The 22,795-nt window shown below is 29.6% G+C and overlaps 6 protein-coding genes across 11 annotated transcripts in view; 3 read left to right on the plus strand and 3 right to left on the minus strand.

The window, feature by feature from the left end:
- Nucleotides 1–10,327, plus strand: part of glob1 (globin 1) — a 57,680-nt gene extending 47,353 nt beyond the window's left edge. For 2 of the 4 annotated variants that reach the window (XM_075731797.1, XM_075731796.1), the window contains exons 2-3: nucleotides 9,508–9,624; nucleotides 9,723–10,327. In XM_075731797.1, the coding sequence (XP_075587912.1) occupies nucleotides 9,530–9,624; nucleotides 9,723–10,095 (468 nt within the window). In that variant the 5' untranslated portion in view covers nucleotides 9,508–9,529 and the 3' untranslated portion in view covers nucleotides 10,096–10,327. Of the gene's footprint in view, nucleotides 1–9,086; nucleotides 9,625–9,722 lie in introns of those variants that run through there. The other 2 variants (XM_075731795.1, XM_047056536.2) reach the window with 2 other exon arrangements.
- LOC124494111 (soluble calcium-activated nucleotidase 1) lies at nucleotides 293–2,185 on the plus strand. 2 transcript variants are annotated; one of them, XM_047057263.2, is made up of 2 exons: nucleotides 293–544; nucleotides 648–2,185. In XM_047057263.2, the coding sequence occupies exon 2, from the start codon at nucleotides 720–722 to the stop codon at nucleotides 1,992–1,994; it is 1,275 nt and encodes a 424-aa protein (XP_046913219.2). In that variant the 5' UTR covers nucleotides 293–544; nucleotides 648–719; the 3' UTR covers nucleotides 1,995–2,185. The 2 variants fall into 2 exon arrangements, with proteins under 2 accessions (XP_046913219.2, XP_046913218.2); XM_047057262.2 differs by having other exon boundaries at nucleotides 308–564.
- Nucleotides 2,262–3,850, plus strand: LOC124493331 (uncharacterized). Its single transcript, XM_047056397.2, has 2 exons — nucleotides 2,262–2,801; nucleotides 2,865–3,850. The coding sequence occupies exons 1-2, from the start codon at nucleotides 2,448–2,450 to the stop codon at nucleotides 3,522–3,524; spliced, it is 1,014 nt and encodes a 337-aa protein (XP_046912353.2). The 5' UTR covers nucleotides 2,262–2,447; the 3' UTR covers nucleotides 3,525–3,850.
- On the minus strand, nucleotides 3,761–4,573 carry LOC124493574 (putative ferric-chelate reductase 1). The gene is made up of 3 exons (XM_047056673.2): nucleotides 4,524–4,573; nucleotides 4,261–4,385; nucleotides 3,761–4,200 (listed from the first exon to the last, which is right to left on the minus strand). Exons 1-3 carry the CDS (start codon nucleotides 4,571–4,573, stop codon nucleotides 3,761–3,763), a joined length of 615 nt encoding a protein of 204 aa, XP_046912629.2.
- LOC124493575 (uncharacterized) lies at nucleotides 4,790–6,096 on the minus strand. Its single transcript, XM_075732318.1, has one exon. It carries the CDS (start codon nucleotides 6,088–6,090, stop codon nucleotides 4,930–4,932), a length of 1,161 nt encoding a protein of 386 aa, XP_075588433.1. The 5' UTR covers nucleotides 6,091–6,096; the 3' UTR covers nucleotides 4,790–4,929.
- A 26-nt stretch (nucleotides 10,328–10,353) lies between the features above and the next one.
- Nucleotides 10,354–18,747, minus strand: LOC124494345 (ras-related protein Rap-2b). 2 transcript variants are annotated; one of them, XM_075731794.1, is made up of 5 exons: nucleotides 18,216–18,747; nucleotides 17,903–18,088; nucleotides 11,750–11,911; nucleotides 11,526–11,684; nucleotides 10,354–11,442 (listed from the first exon to the last, which is right to left on the minus strand). In XM_075731794.1, the coding sequence occupies exons 2-5, from the start codon at nucleotides 18,003–18,005 to the stop codon at nucleotides 10,994–10,996; spliced, it is 873 nt and encodes a 290-aa protein (XP_075587909.1). In that variant the 5' UTR covers nucleotides 18,006–18,088; nucleotides 18,216–18,747; the 3' UTR covers nucleotides 10,354–10,993. The 2 variants fall into 2 exon arrangements, with proteins under 2 accessions (XP_075587909.1, XP_075587908.1); XM_075731793.1 differs by having other exon boundaries at nucleotides 18,197–18,747.
- Nucleotides 18,748–22,795: the final 4,048 nt, after the last annotated feature.

The following is a 22,795-nucleotide window of genomic DNA, read 5'->3' on the forward strand; positions in this document are numbered from 1 at the left end:
CACACACAAAAAAAAACAAAACGTGAATTTTTTTTTCATTTAAATGAAAATTTATTTGATTTGAAAATTTTTTTTTTCACAAATTTTCGCTGATGATCATGATGATGGTGATGATGAGCATCGCTGAATTATGAAATGAATAAAAATCCATGATGATCATATTTGACATGGATCATCATGATTATAAATTCAAAATAAAAAAACAAAAAATTTTTTTTTTTTTGCAAATTATGAATTATGACACGTCGTATATGAATGGCTAATAACGGCTGGCTTGCTGGCTGTTTTTCTCAGTGTTTACACACACACACACACACGGCTTCATTGTAGTCGTCGTCGACAGTTTGTTGACATCGAATATTTTTTTTTTCAAAATTTTCTTTGAATCAAAATAAAATAAAAAAATGAATGAATGAATGAATTTGTTCCATCATCATTAATAAATGAACGTTTCACATACATTTGATTTATATCTATAAATTTATGTTTTTTTTTTCATCTTCAATCCATTCAATATCATCACCACAATAATAAATATCAAAAGGTCAGAATAAAAAAGAAAACGTAAGATTGACCTGTTTTTTTTGTTTTGATTTGATTTGATGCAAAAAAAATCATTCATTCATTTTTTTTAATTCTCACAATAGGTGAAATTGATCATCGTCGTTAAATGTGAAACGGTTGAAACGAAAACAAACGAACGAAAGAAAGAAAAAAAAATGAATGATTGGCGTCGAGCAATTCGAACACCTATTTCATATTCAATACCTGGTTCTAGTTCAAATCTTGTTCGACAACAGACAAATTTTGTATCATTTGTAATCATTTCTGGTGCATTTGTTTTATTGATACTTTATGCATACATGCCACCAAGTAATCATGATACGATTGAAGCATTAAATGATGAACATGGCCATTGGCATGAAAAATTAATTGCCTGTGATTGTCTTTTGTCCAATTGTCATCAAGGACATAATGTTGATAATAATAATTTATTTATCTATAATCGAACCTATCCAATGACTGCAATTGAAACAATGAATGATGGACGTTTACGTTATAGTATTGCCGTTGTTGCTGATTTGGATAAAAAATCACGATCATTGGCCAAATCAAACACCTATTTATCATATATACTAAATGGTCAACTTGTATTCGATCCACATACACATAATGTTGAAGTGGAATTTGAACCAAATGAAATAGAATTAAGCTCACAATTTTCTTCTGGTGGTCGTGGAATGGAATTATCGGAATTAGTTGTTTTTAATGGTAAACTTTATACTTGTGATGATCGAACTGGTATTGTATTTGAAATTCGTGATTCTTTAATGTTACCATGGATTATTCTTCCCAATGGAAATGGCCATAGCACTGGTAATGGATTCAAATGTGAATGGATGACGGTTAAAGATGATCATCTTTATGTTGGCAGTTTAGGCAAAGAATGGACTTCACCGAATGGTGATAAAATTTTAAATTATGATCCACAATATGTTAAAAAAATTTCTGCATTTGGTCATGTTGAACATTTGGATTGGAGACTGCGTTATATTGAATTACGAAGAGCAGCCGGTATTGAAGCACCCGGTTATCTAGTACATGAAGCAGCCGTATGGAGTATGGAAAAAAAACAATGGTATTTTCTACCACGTCGTGCTTCTCATCAACCATATGATGATTCATTGGATGAACAACGTGGTACAAATATTTTTTTAATAGCTGATGATAATTTCACCATGGTCAACAAAAATCATTCAATTGGTCCATTAATAAAAACGCATGGATTTTCATCAATGAAATTGTTACCATTACCAGAGGAAATTAAACTCAGCCCATCGGGTACAGAAATTGTCATTGCAATCAAATCGGAAGAAGATGCTAACACTGTCGCTACATATTTAATGGTATTTCGTCTACCAGATGGACATTTATTGTTGCCCGAAACGAAAATAAGTACCAAACATAAATATGAAGGAATTGAATTTATTTGAAATTAAGTTATTAGGAATTTATTTTGTAAAAAAAAATCAATCAATCAATCAATCAATTTTATTATATTATTCGATATATATAACATAAAGTGCCTTTCATCATCATCAATGTATACATGTATCATATGTATTCATCTAGTCTGGTTTTTAATTCAATTTCAATAAAATGGAAATGACAAACAAACAAAAAATGAATTTTATCTGGAAATTATCATTATCAATGTTCGTTTTTTTTGTATACACGCACAGAGAGAACGTTTTTGTTTCAATTAATCGATAATATGGCCAAACTTGTTGTTGTTTTGTCGTCATTTTTCTAGTTTGAGTAGTTTGTAGCTGTAGTGGAAAAATTGTTTCAACATCTTCATACATTTGTTGTTGTGGTTGCTATTTTTTGTGCAATTTCTATTTGATTTTTTTGTTCTTCTTCCAAAATTTACCAAAAAAAAACCAATGTCATTAATTGATGAATCGTATGCAAAATTCCGTTCAATTGGTTCAAAATTACCTATTGATTATCATCGGGAAAAAAATCATCATTTACCATCATGGATCGATATGGATCGAATCAAAAAAATTCGATCATTATATGATCGATATTCATATAGTATTGTTTTTAGCCATTTAAGTGGTTTATTAGTGTCGATTTTTAATCCATCCATTTATAAAACATTAAATAAAACGGGAAAATCAAAAAATTTGGTCACAACATTTTATCGTTATTATTATACAGCATTTTTTGTTCGTGAATGGTATGTGAATAAAATTTGGTTAAAAAATGATATAGCATATGAAACATTGAACATTGTAAGTGACCATTTTATTGATGAATTGATTGATTGTTTGATTGATTTTTGTTTGTCCATACAGGTAAAAAACATGCACGCCAATGTATCGGATAAACAAAATGAAGGAAAAATGCCGAATAAAGATACAATGTCCATTTCGTGTGTCGATATGACCTTAACACAGTGGGCTTTTGTTGGATTTTTGGTTCTTTATCCAAAAGAAATTGGTTTTTCATTGCGAAAAGAAGATATCGAAACAATTGTCCATTTTTGGGCCGTTATTGGTCATCTGTTAGGCATTGAAGATGAATATAATCTTTGTCTTGGTGATCTACATACGGTTCGCAAACGTTGTCAATTGATTCTGGATAATGATGTACGTCCACATTTTTTGAATTATGATCATGATTCAGCTACAATGGTTGAAAGAATATTGATATCATATAATCAATACATAATTGGATCAAGATTTACATTGTTCATTAAATTTGTATTTGACACTATACAAATTGAAAAACCAATGCCCATCACAATGAATCGTATGGATATGTTTTTCTATCGCATGTTCATGTATCTGTTACAAAATCTTTATTTCAATTATGCAATCATCAGATTTCTGATTAATCAATATAATGAATTGGTTATTTTTATTATGAAATCAAAATGGGTACGCAGATTTATTGCAAATCGGTTACAAAAAATGGATCTGCAAAGCAACGGTAACATTCGAGTGTTGGATTGAAAATTTTTTTTTTAATTTAAAAAAAACAATAAAACTTATACACACGCCATCTAGTATCCAATTTTCACATTATTAGTTAGTCAAAAATTTTTATCATCATTCCGATTGTCAATGTGAAAATGGTGAATAATACAAAAAATATGACAAATAATGATCAATGGTTTTCAGTATAATTTTTTTCGCCGACAATGATCGTAATCGATTTAGATCCAATTTTCGTAATAAATCTGTAAATGCTAAATATATGAATAGATAGCTAACAAACATCCATAAGAATTGTTTATTTTTTTTTTGATTGCCGACATTAAAATATTGATCAATGCTAACGAATGTGCCATTGTACCGATAAGCCAATGAATATAATTGAAAATGATTCGATAATCAGATTGATTATCTGGTTTCAGAAATCCAGTCATAGCTTGTATTGTAATCAATATGGTCGATACATAACCAATAATGGCATGTATGTTTGTTTTCAGTTTACCATCAGCTTGTATTACAATAACAATGATTGATATTGAATTACAAATGAAACCTAGAATGGCTGTTATTTGATGTAAACGATACCATAATGGTATGCCGAATAATTTCTTATCACGCCAAAGATCACCAGTACATCGGGCACATAAAATTGTCGAACTAATACAAGCAATCCAACCGAATAACGCAAACCAAACTTTTGTAGAAAAAATGATGATGATGATTGAATTTCAAATGTAAAACACAAAAATATTACCGTGTAATTTAATTTTAATTGGAATCTGATGATGTTTACCGCCTTTATTTGGTGGTGGTGGTGGTGGTGGTGGTGGTGGTGTTTTCTCTTGAATTCTTATTGAATTCTCCGCCGCAGTTGTTGTTCTGTACTTATCATTAACAGATTGATTTTCAATTTTCAATGATGAAACAATTGAAACAACAACAAGCCAGAATATGATAATTAAACTGAATGATGATGACCAGAATGAAATTCGTTTCATTTTTGCCGGTGGTATTTACACAGAATTTAACGATGATGATGATCTGTACAAAAGATTCTCATTTGTCATTTTTGTTGGAAATTTCTATTATATAGGTATGTGTGTGTGTAATAATAAACCGGAACAAGAATGGATTTAGTGATTATTAATCACAAATCAATCAATCGATCTAGTGGATTCAACATAATGTGGATGCATACACAACAATTACAAATACACGTGCGCATACACAAAAAAAAACAATGATGATTTTTGAAACACCAAAATTTTATCAAATCAAATACGTGATGTACTACATGGAAATTTTAATCAATTCTTACTGTTCAATCAATCGATTTATTGATAATTTTTTTTTCTTTGTTTATCAAATATCGATATTCCTATTTCAATCATCCGATTAATATTTTTCCATTGAACACAATGAACTATTGAGCATCATTGGTTGAGCTACTGCAGCCACCAACACTATTGTTGAATCTGGCCGGAATCGATGCGGCTGATGATGAACCAGAATTGCTGTTTACAACATCATTTTCTGTATGTAATTCAAATTTTATCTGACATTGTAAATTTAAACGTTTACGGAGTTGTTTACCCAATTCAATTATTTGATCAAAATTTGTTGATGAACGTATCCATAATGATATACGATATTTGGTTGGTTTTAAATTCAATATCATACCAACAATATTCCAATCATAATCGCCTAATGAACCACTCATGATTAATTGTAAACATTCGGTCCAATAATTTTTACTTATGAAAAAATTTTCCAATTGTTGATTGATTGATTGTTGCTGATTCAACCCTGATAATGATGATGATGATGATGACGATGATGATTGTGATGATGAATGGATGTAGTTAATATCAAAAAACCATCGTCCACCACCAGCATTACATTGATCTTCCCATTTTGGTTCAATAGAATCACGAAATATCATCACAGTGGACAATAGATTATTATCATCATTTGTCGATAATAATCGTTGCTGTAATTGTGAATACGTTGACCAAAATGTTCGTGCCATTTTTGTTGCCATACCAAATCGTTTTACATTCCAATCACCAAATGAATTTTCATTCACATCATTCAGTAGCCAAATTTGCCATGCAGTTGTAAATTCAAAATTATTCAATAAATTTTGTTGATTTTTACAACGTTTTCGTTGTTTCTGTCCATCATCATTTTCAACATCATCAGCATCATTATTATTGTCCATATTCTTTCTGTTTGTTAATGATGAATTTTTCATTTTTTCACCACTATCACCAGTGGTTTTTGTTGTGGCCACCATTTTGTTGTTCGTTTCATCATTATTACTACCATTAGTTATTAGTTGGATAGGTAATTTTTGTCTTAAAATAATTGTAAAATATGGATAATTTTTCGTTTTACTTGAATTACGTTGATCTCTAATCATATTGTTGCTGTTTCTGGTGCTGCCATTCGAATTATTATCATCAACATCATCATAATGATGATGAGATCGCCATCCTAGAGCACCACCGCTACTACCACCACCACCACCTACTTTGTCTTCTCCTCCTTCACCTACATAAAGATTATCATATTGATTATTCATCGTTTATTTTTGCAATCTCTGGTCTCTGCTCTGGTGTTTGTTTTTTTTTTACTCAAATACAAACAAATGAAAGGAAATGAAATGAAAAAACAAATTCAATTTACAATGATTTAAAAAAAAAAACAAACAAACAAACAAACAAATTTTTATACACATCTAACGGCCATCGAATTTTCAATTACCATTGTGTATATATAGTAGTATTTGTTCAAGAGAATTGAATTATTCTGGTGAACAAAAATAGAAACAGAAAAAAAAATAATCAACTTTTCCAAATCGAACATTTGTTGTTGTTGTTTCGATCAACGAGAAAAAAAAACTGGAGAAAAAAAAGTTTCAAATTCAATTATATTATGATTATATGGTCGTATTGTTATATATATATAACAACAGCATTAACAAGTTGCCTAATGGCAAAAAAAAAATTTTTTTTTCTCGTCGTTTGAACAATTTGATATTGCTACATTCATTATCAGAAGGAAAAAATGGTTTTAGGTAAAATTTCAAACGCACACACACACACACACACACCAGAATAATAAAGTGAACAACAAAAACAGAAAAAAAATGGCACTGAAACTCTAATATGGTTTTTCTTTTCTTTTTTTTTCACCATTTTCGTTCTACAGTGTGTTTGGATAATTCATTTTTCGTGTTTGCAATGATGATCAATTTGTTGTTTTTTTTCTTCTTCTTCTTCCAACGAGAATTCATTCGGTGATTGTCCCAAATTGCCTAAGATCTGGTGATCTGGTGATCATCATCATCATCATCATCATGATCACCAGATCAAATGTAATAAAAATGATGATGATGATGATGATGGAAAAAAAATGTCAAATTAAAAGTGACAAATTTCAATTCAATCAATTTATATTTCTCTCTGTGTATGTGTCAATGACAAAAATCAGAATCATTATTTTTTTTTAGCATGAATAAATAAATGTCAATTATAGTTGATCATGATTGATAAGACGGATGATGATGATGATGATAAAGATCTTGTGATGTCAAATGCACACTCACATATAGACACGCACACGCAAAAAAATGACCATTCAATTTGAAAATCAATGGAAATCAATTACGGTTAATTCAAATCAAAAAAAAAAAAAAAAAAGAGAACGAATGAGAGAGAGAAAGAAATATACAATTTGTGTAAAGATGTGAATTCCATTATAATATTTTTATTTACTGTGTTTATTTTTGGCCTTGAAACTACACTCTCTATGGATACAGGGGGGAAAAAATAAATAGAATCCACATCCATATATACCAAAGTGACTTATTTTTTTTTCTATGGCAATTCTGCATCAATCACACACACACACACACACACACACACACGCCGATTGCAACACATGATCGTATGATAGTTATTTTTATTTTCTACATCCTACTTGGTGGAATGATTTCCAATTAAAAATCAATCGATCCAAAACCATTGGATTGGATTGAATGACGCATGATCATCATCAAAATACACCCACATACACACATCGTTTTTATTAATATAATTCCGTTCCGGGTATATATTGGTATATATATGAGAAATATCGTTGTTGTTGTTGTTGTTCATCATCATCATCATCATCAAATGTTTGTCGTTCGATTCGGTTCGTTTGTTTATTTAGGTTCCACATGGATAATGGTGATGGAAATCTTATCCAACTAGAAACCGGGATCACCATCATCATCATCAGATAGATTTCTAGCTCACATGCACACACACACATCGAATGAAATTGTTTCCGTTATAATTTCAATTGCAAATTTATTCGATGATGATCTGATTTTCAATGTCGAGATTCATTCATTCATTCATTCATTTATCCTAAAGCTACAAAGTTTGCAAAAAAACAAACGCAACTTTTTCTTTTTTTCTTGAAATTGGAAAAATTTCATATTTTTTTTTACTGTTCTTTTGGATCACATGATCAAAACAAACACTTAACGACGATTATTCGACAAGTGGTTTGATATATGAAAATTTCAATTTAACCCAGAAAAAAAAAGAAGAAAACTTCTGTGTACACACACACACATACACAATAAACAAATTTATTCATACATATTCATATTTTCAATAATCAATCATCACTTCAACAACAACAACAACAACAACAACGACAACAGCAACAAAAATTATATTCATCCATATAGCCATAGTTTTCTACAAATATGATGATGATGATGATGGTGATGATGAATCAACGAAAAAAAAAAGTTGTGTGACTTTTTTTTTTAATTATTTTTGCTCCGCCTCTTGTTGCGTTTGAAAAATTTCAACAACAACCACGACAACGACAACAACAATTTTTTTGTCCTTCTCTTTCATTTGTGTGTATCGTATAAATCAAAAGTTTCCAATCATACGACGATAATTATAGACCATAATTTTCATCACCACCCGCAATCTAAAATAATTTTTTTTTTTTTGCCAAAAAAAAAAAAAGATTTATTGGAAACGAAAATCGAAAGAATATTTTAATAAGCCATTTTAAGCCATATTCTGGATTCTGTTCATTTTTCTTCTTTTTCTTTTTTCACGGCAATAAATTATTTTTTATATTGCATTAAGAATTAAACGTCGTTTGTGAATAATAATATTGTGGTAATCATTGCGGTTGTGTGCGTGTGTGTGTGTGTGTGTGTGTGCGGCCATGTTTGGGTATTAGTTACAACGATCATCATTATGATGATGATGATGATGATTTAAAAATGGTTGATGATGATAATTTCTATGTTTGATGATCATCATCATCATCATCATCATTTTTTTTTTCTAACATTACATTGATTGATTCTCAATTTTATCGTTCAAGTGTGTGTACATGTGGTACTTGACATTGAATACATATTTTTTCTTTTAATTTCTAATCATCATCATCATTGTTGTTGTTGTTATTTTTCACCTCATGAACAACAACAACAAAAACAACATTTGACAAATATAAACAAATTTTTTTTAGAATTTCAATTCATTCTCTCTGTCTCTGTGTGTGTGTGTGTGTGTGTGTGTGTGTGTGTTTATCTGGCTTTTCTGGGTATTTCTTATTTTTCTGTTGAAATTTATCATCATCATCATCATCATCATTATTGTCAATATTTGTGATTAACTAATTATCACCATCATCATCATCATCATCGTATCATTATCATCATCATTATATCGTCGTCTGTCATCGAATCATACTTGAAAAATTTTCTTGTATCTTATTATAAAAGCAGCAGCGGCATTTAAAGTAGTAGTAGTAGTAGAACTAGCAGCAGCAGCAGCAGCAGCATTAATAGTAATATGACCTTTTTTTGCTTTTCTTTACAACACAGAATTTGATTTTTCTTTTCTCTCTCTAATTTCTAAATTTTTAAAAGTTTTTCATTTTCATTTTAATCAATTGTGAGTTATCACTTCCAAAAAAAAACATCAAAAACAACAATGACGTTGACGGAAAAAGATACGGAAATTATCCAAAAAACTTGGACAATGGTCCGCGCTGATTCTATACAAGCTGGTGTTGATTTATTTCGAAAGTATGTTGTGTACATGAATGTTTTGAATTTTTGTTCATTTGTCATAATTTTTTTTTTTTTTTGTTCACCTGTGTGTATGTGTGTGTGTGTGGATGTAGATTTTTTGAAGCCAATCCTGATTATGTAAAACTGTTTCCATTCGACAACCATGAAGATATAGAAGCTGTATTGAAAAGTTCAACATTAAAAATGCATGCCGGTCGTGTTATGACAGCATTATCATCCATTGTTGACAATCTTAATGATCCAATTATGTTTGAAGAAAATTTACAAAAAATCATCATAAGCCATGTACAACGTAATATCGAGCTTAAACAATTTGAAAATCTTAAATTGGCTTTAGTACAATTATTAATGGATAAATTAGGCACCAACATAATGGATGATCAAGCCAAAGAATCGTGGTCAAAAGCATATGACGTTATTCTTGAAACGTATAAAAAAAGTAAACAAAATTCTCAATCATCATGATGATCAACGAAATGATTCAAAAAAAAAAACAAAAAATATGGAAATATTTCGACCCTTTTCAAAAATTCATGTTCCAGGACTAAAAAAAACCAAAAACCAAAAAAAAATGAAACAAAATTTTTGTTTTTCTTTCCCTAAAACACAAAATTGTAATGAAAAAAAAAGAAAATTTTAATTTCAATCAAAAAACATTGTTTTACAATAAAACAATATGTTGAATGGTGACAAGAAATTTTTTTTTTTTGGTAAAATTAATCAATTCACAAAACGATGATCTACGGTACATTTGTTCATCAATGGCCGATGGTCATTGAAACAGGAAAAAAAAATCTAAAATTATGAAAACGGTAAAATTTCAAATTGCGCGCCAAACCAAAGAAAAAAAGAAAGAATCTTGATGAATGCAAGAAAATCGTCATCATCATCATCATCATCATGTGTAAAATAAAAGACTGACATATAGAAGTAACGATAGTAAAGAATTGTGTAAAAATGTTCTTGACTTTTCAAAGTGTTTTTTTGTTGTTGTTGTAAAGGGTTATCCAAAAAAAAAAAAAAAAAAAAAAAAGAATAAAGAGGAATAAAAGAGAACCAGTGTATAGAATAATAATAATAATAATAAATGGAGAGAATTGCATTCCTTGGGAATTTTTTTTTTTTTTTTTTTTTGAAAACAAAAAACAAAAATCAAAAAAAAAAATTCCCACCAGGTACGCCCTCTAGTGTCCGGAATTGTAAACAGAATTTTTTGTTTTTGTTTTTTTTGGTTTTACCATTTTGAATTTTTTTCTTCTTGTTTCGTCTTGTTTTTTTTTGGATCAATAAATATCATATATAATCGTGGTATAAATTCGTGGTGTGTGTACGTGTGTGTTTCATTTCATCATCATCATCATCATCATGAAATTGTACAGTTATTATTTTTGAATCCATTTCGTAGTCTATATTCAAATTCATCTGTATCACTAAGAGAATTTTTTCTCGATGAATCATTAAGGCTATTACAACTTCCATAGAAATCATCGCCGAAAAATAATTTTTCCGACGATATTGATGATCGTGATGGTGAAATGTCTGGATCTGATTCACTTCCTTTATCAATCGATGATGAAGTATGTGTGCTGTTGTTGTTGTTGGTGTTGGTCATAGTAGTAGCAGTATTGGTCACATTTTTTTCTTTTTCCATTCGTCGTGCTTCATTAATCAATTTTTGACGAAATAATTGGCTCAAAATACGTTTAACGTTTTCATCGTTTTTCGCTGAACATTCAACATGACCAAATTCCCAATCAATACTGATGATCGAATCAATAAGATTAACATCGATGACACGAGATTCAGTTAAATCTATAATCGATGAAACAATAACGTATTACAAATTTAATTGATTTGAAAATTCAAAAAAAAAAAACAAAACAAAATATACAAACCAATTTTATTGGCCACCACAACTAATGGTGGAATATTTGGTCCACGTAGCTTCAAAATATGTTCTTTAAGGCGGCAAATTTCATCCAATGATTCTTGATCATCCACTGCATAAACAAGTATGAATGCATCGGCTGTTTGTATGGCTAGATCACGCATTGCTATTTGAAAACAATTGATAAATGAATAATTGTCAGTGTTTAAAATTGTTAAATAATAAAATTACCAGGAAATGGATAAGTGCCCGATGTATCAAGTAAATCCAACATAATTGTCATATCTGAATTACGTGTTTTGAATTCAACTTGATGCAATTCTTCCACTGTTGGTATATGTTCATCAACAAATGTTGATGTAGGTAAAATTCTACGTACTATTGATGTTTTTCCTGATTGAATCAAATGAGATAAAAAAAATACGAAAAAAATATACCATTAATATACTGAATATATGAATTTATTTAAACAGAATTTTCAGATTCAGAATCATATCATATCACGTAATCCAAAAAAAAAAAAAATGTTTCTTTGAAATATTAATAGCAAAAAAAAAAACAATGGATCAAAAACAAAATAGAAAATTCTAAAAATAGCTACTGTTACATTGATAATAATGATGATGATGATAAACCCTATGATTCTTTCACTTCTCTTGGAACTGTTACTGGAACAACATTCCCGAGAGAAAGAGAGAGAGAAAGCAGATCAATGATCCAATGATGATCACGTTGCATTGTGTGTGAGTGTGTGTGTGTGTGTATGAACGAATTACATGAAACACTGAATTAAATCACAAACAAAATGATAATTAAAGAAAAATTCCATTGATTTTTTTTTATATTTTGTTTGGAAATTGTCATTGTTTGTTTGTCGAGATCGATATATACATTTTTTTTTTTTTTTTTGGTTTTCATTTTCAATTTTATCCAAAAAAACAGTCATTAACCAATCATTTGAACCGGAAAGACAACAAAACAAAACAAAACAAAAAATCACAATCTGTCAATATATAACAATTTTAGGACCAACCAACCAGCCAACCAACCAACCAACCAACAGTCCAACATGATTGTTATCCCTAGTGGGTATTCATTGGAATCCTATGATTATGACGGCTTATTCTATGTGTGTGTGTGTGTTATTTGTTTTTTTTTTCACCATCATCAAACACATTAAAATCGATCACAAGATAGACAGAATTGAAAATAAAAACATTTGCCACTCCCCTTCCCCATACATATAGCTAAAAACAAAGAATAATAAACATTCAGGAAGGAAAAAAAATATTGAGTGACAGAGAGAATTGTTTGGAAAAACAAAAACAATAGAAACTCGAAAAAAAAAGTTTATTGCACCCGATGAGATTTTTTTTTTTACAAACACAAACAAACAAACATTTCATGTGTCATGTGTGTGTGTGTGACCCTATGTTTTTCGCATTCTTTCTTCTTTTTTTTTTTTTTTTTTTTTTTTTTTGATTCTGATAATCAAAACATAAACAATCGATCAATGATGGGAAAATGTCTGTCTGTGTGTGTGTGTGTGTGTTGTAAAATACACAATCTGACAATGGATGAATTCAGAATAGAATTTTGAAAAAAAAAACAAAAACAAAAACAAAAACAAAACAAAACGACAAAAGTTTTGTTTTTGAATGTTGATTCATTCTGTCAAATATACATTGCTACCATTTTCATTTTCATTGTGTCAATATATTCCATATTGAAACAAATGATGATGATGATGATAATTTGTATTGTTTTTTGCATCTAATACATTGAATGAGTACATTTTTTTTCAATTCGTTAAATACATGCTAATTTTACTGGCTTCTTCTTTTTATTTTCGGTTTGTCTGATTCATTCATTCATTCATTCCAAAGTAGAATTGGGTAGAACAAATAAAAATGTTAATAGATTCTGGAATAAAAAGAATATAACTTTAGAAACCAGAATTTGTTGATTAACAATGAGAAAAAAAGCCGTAAACAAAAAACTGACAAAAAAAACAATTTAAAATTGCCCTTGACAGTGAATATTTTATTATTATTTTTTTTCAGTTTAATTTAGTCAGTTAAATTAGAAATTTGATTTGAATTCAATTTAGAATTTTATAGAATTTTCTGGAGAAAAAAAATTCAATTTAGGATGTATGAAAACATTTTTTGTTCTCATCATCATCATCTTCATTAGTGGCTGTCAAAACGTTTCCATTTTTTGATTTAACATTCAGGAGATTGAATAATTCTCTTTTTGTTTGCTAATTTTTTTTTTTTTTTTTTTTTGGTTTGAAATTTCAAATCATCTGGATGGATTTTTTTTTATCTCTCTATTTCATCTACCACCACTACTACTACTACCTATTCTTATCAGGTATCAAACATTAATTAATTTTATGACAAATTCTTGTCGTTTACTTGAAACGAATTTTTTTTTTAAAAAGGTAGACAAAAAAATTGCCTGAAAAAAATCAAGAATCAAATTTCAATCACAGAATAGATTCTATCATTATTTAGAAATTTAAAATTTAAAAATTTAATTCAACAAAATAATAATTTGACACTTTCGAAAAAAAAAACGCACACAGATCCATTATGAGATTCTTATATGGATTCCGACAACCAAAAAAATTCTAATGTGAATGACCATGTGTGATTCATTCTGGCCAGAATCATCATTGTGAAAAAAAAAATTTAGATGCATTTTCTTTGTGAATATTCATTCTTTATTCTTTGATTATAATTCATTCATTTATTATTCATCATTCATCATCATTTGAGATTTCTGACAGAGAGAGAAAGAGAGAGAGAGAGAGAGTGAGAAAGATATCAATGAACTTTTAAGCCACTTTGGTATTTTTGTTTTTCTGATCCATATCTAAATCACTATAACCGATTGATGAATGGATCCGGAAACAATTGAACAATAACAACAACAACAACAACAACAACAACAACAACAACAACAACAACAACAACAACAACAACAACAACAACAACAATAGCAAAAAGAAAACGTTGATGCGTGTGAAATGTGTTTTCACTTGTTCTCTCAATTTTTTTTGTCCGTAATAAACGATAGTAAGATGTGTGTGTGTGTGTGTGTGTACACAACAACATTTTGATTAGTATATGAATGTGCGTTAACCATTTTTTTCCGGTTCTAGTTCTGAATCATTATCATCATCATCATCAAATTACCGATAAGACGGGAATCAAATTCCATCATGATGATATCAATGATAACAATAAATGTAAAATATATCGTTGTGTTTGTGTGTGTGTGTGTGTGTAATATGTCAGTATACGGGAAATGTAAAAACACTCACACACACACACACACACACACACATTTTCATGTATAGCTTAACTCTATCTTTTGCTAAACTGATAAAAACAAATTGAATAAGGGTGAATGACACACGAAAGAAAATCCCGTTATCATGGCATCGAAACTTTTATCATTCAAATATTGTGTGTGTGTGTGTGTGTATGTTCATAATATCCATACATGTATGCAAGAAAACGAAAATTTTCTTTCCAGCCGTTTTTTTTGAATGACAGCAATATTGAGGTTTTTTTTCCCATATAGTTTGAATGTTGTCATCGTATGTTGTCGTTGTACTTTTGTTTTGAACTTAATTCTCTATTCGTTATCAATGAATAAATTCCGTAGTTTCGTTTACATCGTCCATCCATTTAGCTGTAATGGATGTGTGTGTGTGTGTGTGTCGGTGTGCATGTATGTTGATGAAACGCATAACAAACGGAATGTGCGGGAATAAAAAAAAAAGTCTTTGATCTGAATTTTTTTTCTCGGTTCAATTTCATAAACTACACGGGTAGGCATCCCTTGTTTCAGTGGTTGATTGATAAATAAAAAAAAAATTCTCGCCCTATCAAATTCCAACAAAAAAAAAACATCATCATCATCATCGAAGAATGGAATGCGAGAGAATTTTTTGAAATTGCGTCTTATAATTTTTGTATGTGTGTGTGTGTGTGTGTGTGTGTGTGGGAAAAAAAGGGTTAACTTTTCCAAATATAACAGAATTGTTGGCCGAATTTTTTTTTTGGGTTCATTTTTTTATCAAAACAAAAAAAAGAATATTCTGAATGTTGAACACCTGGTCTTTTTTTGTTTTGTTTTTGGAATCAAATTTGCAACAAAAAAAAAATAAGATTTGGTTTTTTTTGTGAAAAAAAAAATTTGTTGACAAAAATGAAATTCAATGCCATGCCATGATCAAATCGTCATCATCATCATCATCATCATCATGATTTATTAAATTTCCAACGTAAAAATGCACGGATATATTCTCGATATAATCGATCCATCATTCTTGTTGCTGATGTTGTTGAATAATTGATTACTGATCACATGTCAACACAAATGGAATTGGGATTATTTTTGTATCACAATGGATATATATCTATCTATTTCATTCGTTTCAATTACTTTTTCTCCATTTGCTAAGAATAAATCTGTCTAATATTAGCGTGAGTGTAATCTGATCATCATCATCATCATTTAATAAAGGCCGAAATTGTTAATTAATTAATGAGAGAGAAAAAGAGAGAGACAATCCTTTGTTTATCATATAAATGAAAAAAAAGTTTTTGAACTTGAAATGTGATCGTGTCGTCGTCGTTGATGATAAAAGGTTTATGACCTCCATCCATGATGATGATGATGGTGATCATTTCAAAAAATTTAATCATCAATGACAAAATTAAAAACAAGAATAAGAAGATTCTCTTTCTGCTCGTGTGTGTGTGTGTTGCAAAATGAAAAATGAAAACTAGACATGACATGCCATGATAATATGAAATCAGGAAATGAGAAAAAAAATGTCTAGATCCATCAATATCTATCTATCTATCTATCTATCTAATCTATACAGTATTGCACAATTTCATATATCAGGGATTATGAAGATGAACGTCTTTCATACATTTTTTTTTATCATTGAAAAATTTTTATTAATCGTCACCACACACACACAGACACGAATCACAAGATTCAACGCACTATATCGGCTTCATTTGTCCAAAGGTAACAGAAATGACAGTGACATTAAACTTGAAAATAAAATGAAATGAAAAAACAAAAGAAATTCTGCTGAATTGCGGCAAAAAAAAAATTATTGTGTCCGTCAAATGAAAAAAAAATCCGAATGTACTTTTGCATTCTGGTGGATGCAAGTGATCAGAAAAAAACTTGTGCAACCATTGTTCAATGTATTATCCACATTTATAGTGGAAAGCAAAATTTGATTTGAAATTTATTGTTTTTTTTGTTCTGTAATTGTTATCAAAAAATACAAAAGTAACTGGAAAAAATTTAGATCCTCTATTAATGTGTTTGTATCATAAAATTATCATCACCATCATTATCGGAATGACTTGGCACCATGGACAGGACATGTATAGAAGATATGGCGAGAATCAAGGGATTTCATTTCGTTTAGATTTTTTTTTTTTTTAGAATCAAAAAGTACAAATTGCATAATAATAAGCCAATGTTTATGATGTTCAATGTGCATTAGTCTTATTGTGTTTTTTGTTTATGCAATTTCACTAATCTGAATTTTGCTGAACAATTTCAGTGTAATTATTTAGCATCAAGTTTTATATTTAATTTTTTTTCTGCTTGCTGACACACATTGTACAATGACATAATAATAATAATAATTGATGATGATTGGTGATTGGTGATTGGTGATTGAATCTGGACATTTGTTTTCGTTTTTTTTTTTTTAATTCATTACGATTAAAAAGTATGTTTTTTTTTCAGTTCCAGGCTAATCTTAGGGTACACGGTGTTTTATTTTGTTTTGTTTTGTTCGTTTGGCAAGACAATAACAGAATAACAGAATTTGGTTATTGACATTGATTTTTGCAAGCATCATTTTTTTCTGTTTTTGAATAATAACCTAATAATAATTCTATAATCGGACTTGTTAAGCCGAAAAAAAATTGTTTTTCATTTTCATTTTCATCTTTTTTGGATCGGCCAAGACCTTCATCATTTTTGATGATGGATTCAAGGCGAAAAAAAAATTCATTTTTTTGTTGTTGTTGTTATTGTTTTTTTTTCTCTCTTGGATCATTGTTATTCAAATGTTGACATTGAAAATAACAGTGTTTGGCATGTGTGTGTGTGTGTGTGTGTGTTTGCATCTGTGTGTGTAAACACGATAAACAAGTAAACAACAACAACAACAACAATGCAAGGTTAAATTTTTTTCTATTTCAATAATCTATTTCTAATAATGTGGTTAAAATGGCTTTTTTCTTGTTTTTTTTTAGAAAAGCGGAATTTAAAAAAAAACTCATCTTTAACAGACAGAAAAAAATGGAAAACAAAACACACACTTACCAACACGAGAACTACCAAATACGGCCACCTTGAATTGAAGATAGATACGTTCTTTGTTTTGCCAATGAAATCCAAGCCTTGGAAATGACATTCGTGGAGCCATTTTTTCTGATTGGATCAGTTCGTTCGTTCGTTCGTTTTTTTTTTTTTGTTTGTTAGGTTCGATTTAGATTAAAATTTTTTTCGCTGCATTTTTTCCCACAAATATGAAAATTCGACAGGGGTAGAGAGAGGGGGAGGAAAAAATTTTTTAATGGTTAAAAATTATCAAATTTTTTTTCAAAAAAAAATTACCAAAATTAAACAAACGCACAATGGTCAAAATAGCGGTGATGGTGGTGTTAAGTCACAAAAACAAATAAATACCGTGATGATGACACATAAAAAATACAAAGCAATGATGATGTGAAAAAAAAACTTTTTGGTTCGAAAATTCAATTTGTCAAGATTGTAAAATTTGTTCATTGAAACAAACAACAATGATAATGTTGATGAATGATGGTTTCATTTTGTTTTGTCTTGTTTTTTTTTTCGTTGGAATAAATGGAAAAAAAATTCTTGATAAGATTCTTTGATGGTGATGAAAAGAATTTATTCCATTTCGTTTCGTTCATCAAAATGATCAATAATAGTCAGTTCTCGATTCGATTCTCGTTTATATACTGTCTGATTGTGTGTGTGTGTGTGTGTTTGTTGATGAGATAATAATCGAATGAAAATATTGAAACAAGTGGTTGAAAAGTGGTGGCAGCAAAATGTGCGCGCGTCAATTTATTTTTGATATTCATATCGACAATTTGAAAAGTAATGTCCATAATATACCATACATATACTGAGAGAGAATATTTTCATTACATTCACGTGAAAAACTTGAAATAAAATAATAATAAAAAAAATGCAACCAAAAACATTGAATGAATATAATGATGCTATAGCTCCAATTTATATCAAATAAATAAATAAAATACACAGAAAGAACCTTGAACAGACAACCAGAATTTATTCATATGTGTGCGATGCTTGTACATACATACTTGCGCATCATCGATTCGGTTGTCTTGGATCGACTTGGCATGACTTGAACTGTATTTTTTTTATTATTGTAAAATCCCCATATGTATGTACATGGTTGATGTATATATAGACAGAATATTCTTTTTTTACGTATTTTTCATCAAAAAAAAATGAATAGTTTGATGTACTTTTTTACCATTTTTTTTAAATATCGTCAAATTCTGGATTTTTTTCCCCACTAAATGACAAGACTTTATTTTTGGTCATTTTTTTCCGTTTCTTTCCATAGCCACAAACGGCAAAGAATCAAGAATTCATTGGATTCATTACTGATTACGGTTATTAATGATCAAAACAAGAAAAAAATGAATTCTTTGTGTGTGTGTATCAACTTGTGACTTATTTATTGTGGATTTCTTTTTTTAGATCAGAGTAAAAAAAAACGATATCATTTTGGTTTAGTTTAAGTAACTATTGATTTTTTTTTTTTTTTTTTTTTGGTAGATAAATCGATGAATTGATGATAAAACAACATTGCCATGCAGAGATATGTTCCAAATACTTTTTGTTTGTTTGTTTTTTGCTTGCATTCAACACTTGATTTAACACCAAAGAAAAAACACAAATACATCTAGATTCTAGAACGTACTAAATTCAGATAGCGAGCGAGAGATTAGCATTAGGATTGCAATGGATCAAGAGAAAAAAATTTCGTTTTAGCTGATTTGATACTGCTGCTGCTGCTGCTGTTGTTATTGTTATTATTACACAAACACAGCAGTCATTTTAGCCAGTCAATTTGGTCGAAAATGAATATTCTGGTCATGCTTGATGATCATAACAAACATGGTTTTTTTTTATTTTTTGTTATAGAGAACATCGAATTACTATTGTGAATTCTAATGGACGGATAAATAGATGGATTGTTGAAAAGTGTAACAAGGTCATTTACACACACACATAATTTGTGTTGTTGTTGTGCCGATTGATTTGACTTGAACAATTCGTATGTTTTTTTTTCTTTCATCATCATCATCATGATGATCTTTAAGTTCCAAATTTTCGTTTCTAGTTCAACAAAAAATTTTCATGTTCTTTTTTTGTTATTCTTGTTCTGTTTACTGGTCGTTTTTTTTTTTTTTTTTTGATCGGTCGAATGATGTTCTGGAACATACACACACACACACACACACACACACACACGAACGACCAACCATTAAACAGAACAATTCTGTATGTATTTGACCCCATTATTTTTGAAAATGGATGCGTCTTTTTTTCTTCTTTGTTTGCTTGTCATGTTTTTTTTTATATATATGAACGACGATAAGTCATCGCTTGTAAATTATCATCCATGATGATGGCGACCAATTGATGTTTATGTGTGTGTGTGTGTGTGTGCAGGCATACTGGCCATAGCCAGGAAAAATGAAACCAGAACGACCAGTGAACCAAAGTTGGCCAGCAACAACAATAACAACAAAAAAATGGGAACAAAACCATCATCATTTTTGGTTCCTATTTGTGTGTATATAACCAGAAACAACATGGCAGAATATAGAATAAATAAATTTTAACCAAACAACGACCTTATTGGTAGAGAAGAAAAAAAATTGCGGAAATAAAGAAGATGTATCCAACGGAAGCGGAAGTTGAATCCGGAATTTCGTATCAATTCGTTTGTACTCTCAGTGCAGATTTCTCTCTCTCTCTCTCTCTGATTTATCGATGATCAATCTGAGCGATCCAGATATTCAATGATTTGAAATAACAAACAAGTGAAAAACAAAACAAAACAATGGCTACCACACCACACAAAACAAACGAAAAAAAAGATCAACACGGCAAAAAAAAACAACCGAAAATCCACTCATATTACATATGACATTGTTAATGGTCGTGTGTGTGTATGGTATTCAATTCAATTGAATTCAATCCAATTTGATTGTTTTGTTTTTTTTATTTGTTTAGTTTTTGTTTCAATATAAAATATATATAGAATGATCGAGAAAAATCGGTCAAATCAAATAGGGTCATCAATTTTGAATTTCATTTTTTTTTTCTCTCTCTCTCTCTCTCTCTCTCTCTCTCTCTCTCTCTCTCTCTCTCTCTCTCTCTCTCTCTCTCTCTCTCTCTCTCTCTCTCTCTCTCTCTCTCTAGTCATTTCATTTCATTATTTGTTTAATTTTGGCTAATAATAAATTTGACACAATTTTGGCTATCGTTTTTGGGATTGATTGATTTTGATTTTTTTTTTTTGAGATTCTTCTTTTTTTACAACCCAATTCCATATGCATATTTGAATTGAATGAATGAAAAAAAATCAAAAGTTTTTATTGCACAGTTTTTGTGAGCAAAAAAAAAACAAATTGATAAAAATTCTGTTTCATTTATTTTTCAAGAATTTTTTTTATATGTCAAGTCCATGAACGATTGTTTATATCATGATCATCATCGTCATCATTGATTTGTCATTGATATTCTACTGATTTATGATCGTATTACCATTTTCAAATAAATTTTCTTCTTCTTCATAAAAACAAAATTTTCAAGGTTAACACACAAATTGTTGTTGTTGTTGTTGCTGTTGCTGTTGCTGCTGCTGTCATTATCAAATGATTTTCATGCAAGAATCTCAAGATCTTCATTCACGGTGAATAGTTTTAATTACTCGTAATCGTTTAATTGAATTTGATTATTGAAAAGAAAAACAACAAAAAAATCATCACAAGATTATTCGCATTTATCTTTTGATCACACAATTTAAAAATAGACAATGAAAATTGAAATTGAAAAAGAGAAAAACAGACAAATTCATCATGTGTGTGTGTGTGTGTGTGTCTGAGAGACCTTGTTTGTTGTGGATAATTTTTATTATTCAATGACGTTTTCATGTGATACCAAACAAACACATCTGATCACAGATGGATATGGATATACGTCATTGTGTTTATTTTTTTTTTTGAATTTGAAAATGATGATGATGATGATGATGGTCATCGATTATTTTTTCCTCCTGACCAACATTGAATGAATGTCAATTCTTTTTGTGTGTTATTGTCGACGACACAATAAACATAAAGGGTGGACATTCGATTCATTCATTCAATTTTCATCTAAATAATGAATTATCAGCACCAGCCAAACAACAACAACAACAAAAAAACTAGAACAAATTATTTATTTAGAAAATTCAAATAAAAAATTCATTTTTGAATAATGAAAATATTCATCCAATGGTCATCAATTCAACAACAACAACAATGAAATTCATGTAATTCAATTGTTGTGTTCAAATTGAAAAAAAAACAACATCTATCTAGGTCAATATAGACAAAAATCATCCAATCATCATCATCATCATCATTGAAAATAAAGACATTTATATACTGCCTACAAGACCAACAAAAAAAAACAACACCCATCCACCCACACACACACTTGGACGAAAATAACAACAAAAATTCAACGATACGCCCCCCTCCACACACACACACACACACACACTTACAAGTGAGCCAATCACGTGTTTGAAAAACAAAACATAAGGAAAACTTTAATTGCTGACTGGGAAAAGTTTTCAAAAAAAAAACTTTTCATCATCATAAGCCTTTTTTTCACTTTAATTCGTTTGTTTATTATTTTTATGTATACAGTTTGTCGGTCATTCATTTGTTGGCCATGCGAAATATCCACCATCGTCATCAGAATATACACCTACAGAAATGCAATGTTCCAGATTTATACATATACATAGAGATAGTGAGAGATTATATAAGAATTGTGGTAACAAACAAACAAAAATCAAAAAAAAAAAATGTTGCCACATGTAGCGTGTGAAAATTGAAAAATGTTCAAAAAAAAATGAAATGAAATGAA

Source organism: Dermatophagoides farinae, chromosome 6 (assembly GCF_024713945.1).
Source record: "Dermatophagoides farinae isolate YC_2012a chromosome 6, ASM2471394v1, whole genome shotgun sequence".
Classification (NCBI taxonomy): Eukaryota; Metazoa; Arthropoda; class Arachnida; order Sarcoptiformes; family Pyroglyphidae; genus Dermatophagoides; species Dermatophagoides farinae.

What these genes read in the sequence shown, in the direction of transcription:
- LOC124494111 (XM_047057263.2), top strand. Translation starts at nt 720, where the DNA reads ATGAATGATTGGCGTCGAGCAATTCGAACACCTATTTCATATTCAATA.
- LOC124493331 (XM_047056397.2), top strand. Translation starts at nt 2,448, where the DNA reads ATGTCATTAATTGATGAATCGTATGCAAAATTCCGTTCAATTGGTTCA. An exon ending in CATATGAAACATTGAACATT is followed by an intron (nt 2,802 to 2,864) that starts GTAAGTGACCAT and finishes TTGTCCATACAG; the next exon opens with GTAAAAAACATGCACGCCAA.
- LOC124493574 (XM_047056673.2), bottom strand. Translation starts at nt 4,573, where the DNA reads ATGACAAATGAGAATCTTTTGTACAGATCATCATCATCGTTAAATTCT. An exon ending in TCATCATCGTTAAATTCTGT is followed by an intron (nt 4,386 to 4,523) that starts GTAAATACCACC and finishes TGATAAGTACAG; the next exon opens with AACAACAACTGCGGCGGAGA. An exon ending in AATTAAAATTAAATTACACG is followed by an intron (nt 4,201 to 4,260) that starts GTAATATTTTTG and finishes TTTCTACAAAAG; the next exon opens with TTTGGTTTGCGTTATTCGGT.
- LOC124493575 (XM_075732318.1), bottom strand. Translation starts at nt 6,090, where the DNA reads ATGAATAATCAATATGATAATCTTTATGTAGGTGAAGGAGGAGAAGAC.
- LOC124494345 (XM_075731794.1), bottom strand. Translation starts at nt 18,005, where the DNA reads ATGGCTCCACGAATGTCATTTCCAAGGCTTGGATTTCATTGGCAAAAC. An exon ending in ATTTGGTAGTTCTCGTGTTG is followed by an intron (nt 11,912 to 17,902) that starts GTAAGTGTGTGT and finishes TGATTCAATCAG; the next exon opens with GAAAAACATCAATAGTACGT. An exon ending in GGGCACTTATCCATTTCCTG is followed by an intron (nt 11,685 to 11,749) that starts GTAATTTTATTA and finishes GTTTTCAAATAG; the next exon opens with CAATGCGTGATCTAGCCATA.